At 40.6% G+C, this 9,610-nt stretch overlaps 1 protein-coding gene across 1 annotated transcript in view; it reads right to left on the bottom strand.

Moving 5' to 3' along the window:
- Positions 1 to 3,162: 3,162 nt before the first annotated feature.
- Positions 3,163 to 9,610, bottom strand: part of LOC124616020 — a 174,784-nt gene continuing 168,336 nt past the window's right edge. Inside the window, exon 7 of the mRNA XM_047144238.1 lies at positions 3,163 to 4,050. Coding sequence (XP_047000194.1) covers positions 3,736 to 4,050 — 315 coding nt within the window. The 3' untranslated portion in view covers positions 3,163 to 3,735. The remainder of the gene's footprint in view (positions 4,051 to 9,610) is intronic.

The following is a 9,610-nucleotide window of genomic DNA, read 5'->3' as shown; positions in this document are numbered from 1 at the left end:
AAATATTGTTTGGCAACTTTTCTTAGCACACGCTGTGACGGACACTTATTTTCACTCAGATCAATTATTACAGCAATTTTACTGCGAACATTTACAAGCCAAACAGTATATTTACTGATGTTCTGTGTCGTTGTCTCCCACTTCAAGGACAATGATGAAAATTTTACTCAGGACCCAAGAGTTATCCCTGCAGTCAAGTGTGCCTTACCGTTTTTTCGGTGGAAGTCTTTCTAGAGGGCTCGAGAAGCCGCACTGGCCCGTCCAGCTGACACATCTTCCGCCCACGCCAGTGCTGCCCGTGGCCTCTTCGCCTCTCACCTCCGGAATAGCACCAAACATTACCCTGTACGTATTGCTCCACTGTCTTCAAATATGCACAGAAATAAAAGCATAAGCTCGAATTCTGAGCGGGTTGCACCAATGAACTGGACATATTCCAAAGCAGTTCTTCAGTTCTGGTAAACATTAATGCACCCTTCGCCTTAACTTACCTGATCGCGTAATATTACAGTCGGTTATGAGTGTGGGTAAGAAATTGAAATATCACTACCACGTCACAAACAGATGTTCATATAGAGAGTTTCTCGCTGTTTTAGGTTAAGGAATTTGCCTCTAAATTTTGTAAAAGTGTTTTTGAATCACCCTGAACAATAAAAAAAATCACAACTTTGTTTATGGATGTCGAGAAATCTTATGATATTTCTCCACGATCGAGAAACACCGATGTAAGACACGAAACACCAATGATTCGTTTTGAAGTAAATACTATCCATTTAATAGTATCCTGCAGCCTACATAAGAAGTTGAGTTAATTAATGGGTCATTGTTTCTGAATGACAATCTGAACGGCATATAGATTTTTCAGATTTTAACTACTTACGTTCCCTGCATGAGAATTTGTCGAAGCCTTTGTGAAATAGCCCCAGCATTTTCAGCTGTTTCTCATTTCTAATCGTCGACCCCCGACGACTGTCACAATCTGTTTCAGTTCGCAGTGAAAATAAAAACTCGTTCAGACATGCAGGATGCATTTTGTTGTGATAATAAAGAAATGTTGGACACTGCCTCCCATTTACATTACCTAACACAGTTTATATACATAATTCCCGAAAGTAATAACGATGTAAACATTAGTACTAAAATGTTTTAAAAATTTGTGGTCGTGATCGGATTTTTCAGATAATTCCATTACTCAACAACGGGCAGGAACCGTTTAAGAAGGTGTTCCATTGTATCCAAAGCTATCATGTTCGAAGTCCAACTCTGAAATTATAATTACAACGGCATTCGAGGCACTCAAGATGATAATTTAATTTTAGATTTCTCGCTAACACCATTATAACATTTTGTGGTTATTAACACACATGACACCAGTTGACGCTCTCGTTTGAGGTCTCTGAAGATCTACTTCCTTGGGTAAATACAGATTTCCATCTTCTCAAGAACATTTCGATCGAAAAAGAATTGAGCGGTCCTGTGGGGACCCTTTTCCTTCAGGTGGCCATTCTACTGTAATTTTACTTCAATGATCTTCATTAGAGATTTTTCGAATTCCAGTGACTGTCTATTCCTGTTTTTATACTTATATCTGTCTTGAACGCAAGAACAGAGATAGTCCATTTTTTCTTTTTTGTCCGGAGACGACTCTTAGCTGATCCAGAAACGGTTGTTACCTCAAATCCATACATCAGTATAGATACAAGATGCATCACTGGCCTTGCAGACTGGTGAAAATGATTCATCCCAAAACACCTAACTTGCTGTATTATAGAATCTGTCAAGTTTTTTCTATGCTATTGTCTATTTAATTGTGTTTACCATTACATGAACAGACAACACGATCAGCGTACTATATCTTGGCCACAATAGTGGTCTTTGATTTTTATAATTTTTTCTCAAGACTAAACCTCCTCACTTATTTTTGTTGATTATTTATTCCAAAGTTCTAGTTGTGTTTCTACTGCTGTCTTATCCCGTACCACTATATTGTCGAAGAGAAAACTATTCAGAGCTCTGGTTAAAGGCAATTTCGATATTAGACCATCCACTTCCTTTCGAACTGATGTGATATTCTATTTTGGAGCTGTATGCAACCCTTGTTGTCACAGCACTATGATTGTTCTCTTCCTGTGACGTTCTCAGTTACTTTCTTACGTATCAGATTTTCTTACATCTGTCTCCTTGCAATCTCATTGTATGACTAATAGAATTAATTTTCTACCTTTTATCTTTACTATAGTGTTAGGATTTATAAGAAACTTACATAGTTTAACATTTTTTGGATTCTCTACTGAAATGATCCTATACTGCTGTAAAAGTCTTGCACAGTACTTTCACCTAGAATAATATGAAGTCTACTTCATTTTTTGTCATATGTACTTGTTAGAACTGGTTGTACACGGTAATTCCATGGTGACGTTACAAACGATCAGGGATGCCGCAGAAACATAATTGTATCAATTTCAAATAGGAGACCCATATCCGCAAACGACTGAGTATAAAATTATAGGTGAAAATCGTTCTGATATGTCTGACGATGGACCTCTTCTATTGAAAGCTGTTGGGTTTCCATATTTTGGGAGGAGATATGGACCAAAAAAATAAAAAATGTCCGGTAAACATGGGCTCCAACGTGTGTACCTTTAGCGTTATGACGATGTGCCCATCTTTGCTATTGTGAAATGCATCTCTTCTATTGAACAAGCCCTCACAGATCTTACGGTATTCGTTTGAGAGCATGTTTGCAAGACAATTATTTTTCTTCTTTTGGTCCATATTTCCTCCTCCCAAAATATGGAAAGGAAAGATCTTGCAGTAGAAGCGGATCTCTGTCAGAGGTATCAAACGATTTACGCTTATAATTTTCGGCTGGGTCGTTTCTGGACCAGTTACCTCACCTGAGATTGATAGATTAATCGTTCATCATTATCCCCGACAATCTGTAACATCATCACGTAATTACGCCATACAAGTGACATGTAGATATCTGTTTTGTCTTCTAGTAGATATTTCTTCTCTAAGATATTTGCTGTTGCATAGTGGATTTTATTGGGGTTTTAAATTATCTCTTTAATTTTATTCTCATTTAGTTGTCTGATGTACATTACCATCTTTTTAAAACAATGTTAGAAAGGAGATTTGTGGAGTAAATTACCAAGACGGTTTCAAAGTGTCAGTAGCCTTTATTGTTCATGTTATGTGTTATTACAATTGAACAAAGTAATCTTAAATTATAAGGAAGAACAAAAATATTGCCTTTGCCTTCCGGTTGGGTAAATGAGAATTCATGGCACATAATATCATTTGCCACAATCACTTAAACAAATATTTGTTGTTGAGCACTTTGCTTATAAGTTTCGCGCTGGGAGAAATACAAACTCTGCTGAGCGTCCATATGTGGTTAACTATGCAGAAACGTATTTCATCATATACGAAGACACATATAATATACATATATATTTTTCAGAATTTGCTTAAATTTCTACATAAGAGTCACTGTCGCTTTGAAAGAAATACGAAGCGCTAAATAACTATAACCGAGTCATCACTCGCCTCATAATTAATCTGCGTATGGTGGGCAAAAACGCGTACATCGAACACAACGAAAAATCACATCGCGGAATGCTAGAATCACAAATATGCGTAGAAACTGAAGTTCGGCGCCTGCTGCTGCTGCTCTCTGCGACAGGCGGCTGGTGTGTGGGTTGCCTGCACGGCAGGCGCCACGACTCCAGCCTACAGGTAGAGAGTGCCCAGGCGCTTGTGGCTGCTGCCGCCGCCGCCGCCGCCCAGGGACAGCTTGGGCTTACGGCCTACCGCCGCGCCCGCAGGCGCCGCCGCCGGCAGCTGAGGGCCGGCGGGGGGCGGCGCGTGGTTGTGGCCCTTGTCGCCCCCGCCGCCCCTCAGCTCCCAGACCAGGTTGGTGAGCGAGCGCGGACGGCTGAGCCGCCGTGACCGCTTCTCGGGCAGCTTGGCGCCCGCCCCGGAGTCGCCCGACGTCCGGCCACCGGAGTGGCTGGAGTCCAGCGTGCCGTCCACCTCCATCGCTTGCTGAAAGACAAGACAAAGCGCGAGTCAGCCGACAAAATCACTCGCTTCACAATACCTCGTTGTTGCATGCCAGAAATGAGTACATTCGAACTCTTTAACGTTATCCACTACAGTCGCGTAATTGTTAAGCATGTTATAGCAGAACAATAGCTAAATAAAATGATGAAAAAAACAGGCGCCGCGTTTCGTGTTATCTGTTTAATATAATCGGAGGAGTTTTAGATACGGCGTCGAGTAAAGAAATAATCTTTGCCGCTTTTCTTTTAACGACCGTCAATAACTACTAATTTTGGGTCACAGTCAAAGTTAGTTGGCATAAAACTTTTCTGCGAATGGTACCGCACCATATCGTAAAAAAACTATTACCCGTCAAGGCAGCTTTTCGGCCACGGTCACACTGACCTCCTTCTCGGTCTATTGGTGTATTTTGCTGTCCAGAGTCACTTATATTTTGTCATGAGTGCTCACTGAGCATGACATTAAACATAATTTTAAAAATCGTTGATATAATTGGTTTCTTAACGCGAAATGAGCGGAAATTTTATTGTTATAGGTTACTGCGGTGGACGGAGTGGGAATCCGCTTTGTACATTACTTCTTGCAGTGTGTGTGCCATGATTAGTAGTCATCGGCAAATGACACGTCAACTCCTGTTTTCTTTCGAATGGACAATGGCCGCGCGGTGTCAGTTATTTGCACAAAATATGTTTGCATTCCTGTGATAGGATACATTTGTAACGATACACGTCCCTGAGTTTTCTCCCCCAAGACAGAACGTACGTAATACGTTTCATGGATGAACTATGAAAGAGAGGGAGAAATACAGAAAGAAAATAATGAATATGTAACGCACATTACAAATAGGAACAGATTCTGAAAGATATGGCCCCCAGCGTTAAGATTTTTAATTCCGAAGCCCACTTAAATAACTTCAGACGTTTGACAAGTCGTAGCCCTGTCACCTGTCGCATTCAGTTTGCTACATCAGAGAGTGGGGATATAAATACGATACTGATACTCGGGGGGGTAAATCCAGTTGGGTTAATAAGTAAGACGATTTCACATGTAACGAATTCAGACATTCTCCACGACGTTTGGTAAAACTGGACTACAAACAATTAACAGAAATTTTTAAATATTCGTGAACACATACGCAGTGGAGAAAAATGCGTAATTACACGACGAGACAAGATTCTGAAATCAAATAAAGTTCATAGTACAACCTGGAAAGGTACATGAAATGAACTGACGCAAAACTATAGTAACAAAAATTGTGGATCAGTCCAAGCAAAATTCAAATATTTGGAAACAGTAACTATGGAAACGTGCAATACGGCTGAGAATTTCTTACGCTGAAAAAAGGACATTAATTTTTTATGGATTTAACCTCACAAAGAGCTCAACAAGATACTCGGATTTTCGTTTTTTATTTTACTTATTTATGTTTTATATTTATAGTAGTTGAAGTTCAGAACTTGGCAGTCTGACAAAACAGTTAGACGTAAATCTAAAAAGTTCTCGAGTAAATCGACTTTGAAGCTTTTCAAGTGTCTTTAGTAACCAACTTTTCGACAGGCAGCTTGGCTGTGTGGTATAATGGTCGTGTGTCCACTGGATGCCTGCGTTCGATTCCCAGCTACAGAAAATTTTTAAACAAAGTTGTTTCACGAGCATTTTCGTGAAGCGCAAAATACATAACGATGGGAAAAAGTCGGTAGCCCTTGTGACTGGTAGCTGTTTCATCGCTGATCTGAGTCTCCTTTTGGTCAGAATGTTTTTCATTTGTTCTCGTCCACTTGCAATATCTACGTCGTTTAAATATAAAATTCATCAAATATATGCAAAGTAACACATATCTAATTGTTATGTTCATGAAAAATGCACTTCATCTTATTTCGAAATACGTATCGCACACAAAAATCCAGTATTCATTGCAAATATAAATTCTCAATTACTCATCGTTCAGAAAGATTGTTAATAAACACCGTTTAAGTTGAAGAAACATATAATTTAAATCTTCTTCACATTTTTATATTTTACTCTCCATTGAAATGATCATAGAAATTACATCTTCGTTTAAAAATTTACCATAGCCAAGAATCGAATGCAGATCTCCCATCTGGCAGGCAAGCATTCTGTCACAGGGCCACACTACAGTTGAAAAATCGGCATTGAATTACGTAATTAAAGACGCTCGGAAATCTTCAAAGCCGACATTCTCGAGAATTTTTGAGAGCTGCACCGAATTTCTTCGTGGAACTGCAATTTGAGTTCTGAACATCACGTACCATAACACAAATACAAAAAATCTGGAAAATCCACTTACTGCGTATTGTCTTTGTCACTGTGTTACCCAAGAAAAAATTTTGTCTGGCTAAAAAGTATCATTGTCTGGTAAATACAGCACCATGAGATGTGAAGAGGTGAAATCGTTGAAATTCGAACAATAATTATGGGTGATATTCCCATCCTATAGTTTAGACCACGACCTGACAATGTTATGTTTGATAAACATAGGCATGACAAAAGCTAAGATAGCAGAGCCATCTGAAAACGTAAGAAGAAAGCATAAAAAGGTCCTACTACAACATTTGGTTATGTAAACAGCCAGTTCTTAATATCAATAGTATGCCAAATTACAGGTATTACACTTATAAAAGCATCTCAGGTTTTTTCAAAGACAGTTTACAGGACCACTGGCGCATTTCTAGATTTTATTTATGTAACAGTTCAGTCCATATCGTAATTAATTAATAAAACTTAAACACTTCACCCCTTTCGACCGATATGCTAATTTTAATGGCCCAATCGTAAACGTCAAATAAATGTATATTGGTGATGCATATCACTTATTGATAGTTTTATTTGACATTATAGTGCACACAATTCAGTAAACACCTTTCACTTGTAAAATATGTGCTGGTCTTGTGAAATATCTTATACTTATTTCTTTTCGTTTGATATGTATGCTTTTTCATACAAGTGTACATTATTACAATACTTGTAAGATCACCGGACAAAATATTAGTCACCGCCTTAAAGGATCATACATGTCGCTCTGTGAAGGTGCAAATAGTGAATAACTGGTAACAGCCGGTCTCGTGACCCTACCTGTGACGTAAGTCATGGCAGTGAAGTTGTATGCAGGTGCCAGTCGGCGTTATGGAACCGGTGCGGTAAGTTGTGCCGACGTGCAGACGTGACAGAATGGCAGAAATGAGGCATCGTCTGTGGATGTTCCTACGATCACGCCATGAATGAAGTTGCCGATTTGTTGGTGTAACACTGCGGGCTGTCCAATGTGTCTACAAGGATTGGTGTACCACTCGCCGCCATGCAAAACGCCACAAGAACGGCGGTCGCGAGAAGATCCTAACCGACAGGGGCCAGAGACGAGTGTGACGTACTGTCAGTGACAATCGGTTTCTAACTCGACAGAAACTGGTGCTGTCAGTGAATGCTGGTCCATTTCTAACAGTCTTCCAGCGAATATTGCGAAAGGACTTGCATTACCTGAGCAATTTCAGCTGGGTACTTCGCAAAAGGCTATTTTTACAGTGGTTAATAACCTGTACGTCTTCAGTTGATCAAACAACCACAGGAACTGGACGGTAACGGATTGGAGGCCTGTGGTGTGGTTCGAAGATGTGTAAGTTTCCTCTTTTTCAAATAAACCGAGGCGTCCACTGCAGTGAATGTCCATTGTGGCGATTAACTCTGAGATTCTGGAGGGTGTTCTTCAGGCCAGAAGTTATTCTAGGATGTTTCGCAGGCGTTGTTCGTATCATCATTTGGTCCCGCTCATTCAGCTGCCATGAACATGAACCTCTATGTTTCTTTCAATCTTTCGTGTAGATCTTCATTATGAGAAACCTGTGTAAATGTTTGTATTCCAAGATGACACCACAGTATCTTCGGCACAAGACGCTGGTCGATCTTGGAGGCCAGCTTCGACCGCTACGGACCAACTAAGTCCTGATCCCTCCCCATGCGAATAACACGCCTTCGGTGCGTTCAAAAAGGCCTTCAAGGGTCAACAGTTCGTGTCGGGCGAGGACGTGCACCATGCAGTTACGGACTTCTTCACGCAACTTGACCACAGTGTCTTAACAAACGGGTATCTTCAATCGTGGTGCGTCAGTGGGATGACTGCCTCAATACTCACGACGATTTGATCTAATTGGCATGCCGATTATGGATAATACGACTTTCAAACGGAAACTTTTTGATTGCCACTTATAAATTACTATGAATACGGCGTGCTTGTAAGTGTTACTCGGGGACCTACAAGGTGTGTGAGAAAAGTAATGAGACTGACAACTCTGCGAGCGGTCCGGCAATGCTGTGTTGTTCTACTTGTGTAGACCGGTGTATTTGTCCCTTCCAAATGCTCAGTCCGAGTTTCAGCTATGTACAGCCATCACATAATTTTTGCGAGCGCCGTAGGAGAAGTTGCGTTTTTGATGTGTGTTACGAAAATGGAACAGTGGAATTTAGAACAAAGTTATGGCATCAAGTTTTGTGTTGAGCTTGTGGAATCCGCAATTGTGCCCTTTGAAAAGTTGAAACAGACCTACGGGGAACATTCCTCATCAAGAGCGCGTCTTCCGTTGGTACAAATCAGTTTTGGAAGGCCGAGAACATATTGGCACCGTCCCGCACTGCCGTTTAGTGAAAAAAATAAGAGCTCACGGAGTATCGTAGCAGACTTGTGATTATATTCAAAACTTTCTTGCGGATAGAACTCAACACGTCGCTCTTCACGGAACAAAGTCGCTAGATGTGAAGGTAATGTCCGGAGTACCACAGGGAAGTGTGATAGGGCCGTTGCTGTTTACAGTATATATAAATGATCTAGCAGAAAGCGACGGATGCTCTTTAAGGCCATTCGCAAATGTTGCAGTTGTCTATACCAAAGTAGCAACGCCAGAAGATAGTAAGAATTTGCAGAATGACCTGCACAGAATTGATGAATGGTGCAGGCTCTGGCAGTTGATCATGGGGTAAATAAATGTAACAAATTTCTTATACACAGAAAAAGAAGTCCACTGCTTTACAGCTACACTATTGATGACTAATGCCGTAAAATATCCAGGCGTAACTATCCAGAGTGACTTTAAGTGGACTGACTACACAAAAAAGATAGTGGGAAAAACAGATATCAGAGTCAGATTCACCGGAAGAATCTTAATGAAATGAAACTCATCTACAAAGGAAGTGGTTTATAAGGCACATGTGCGCCCGATTTTTTGAATTGTTCATCCGAATGGGATCTTTATCAGGTAGGACTGATTGAGGAGATAGATAAGATCCAACATAGAGCGGCGCGTTTCGTCCGGGATCGTATAGCTGCCGAGAGGGCGTTACGGAGATAGTAAACAAATTTCATTGGCAAACGTTACAAGAGAGGCGTTGTGCATCATGGAGAGAGTTACTATTGAAATTTCGGGACAGCACTTTTCAGGAGGAGTCGGACAACATATTACTTCCCCCCCCCCCCCCCCCCACATATATCTCGCATACTGACCACGAGGAGAAAATTCGAGAGAGCCAATGCAGA

This window comes from Schistocerca americana, chromosome 5 (assembly GCF_021461395.2).
Source record: "Schistocerca americana isolate TAMUIC-IGC-003095 chromosome 5, iqSchAmer2.1, whole genome shotgun sequence".
Lineage (NCBI taxonomy): Eukaryota > Metazoa > Arthropoda > Insecta > Orthoptera > Acrididae > Schistocerca > Schistocerca americana.
Note: the sequence above shows the minus strand (reverse complement) of the source record. Positions and strands in the feature narration are given on the sequence as shown.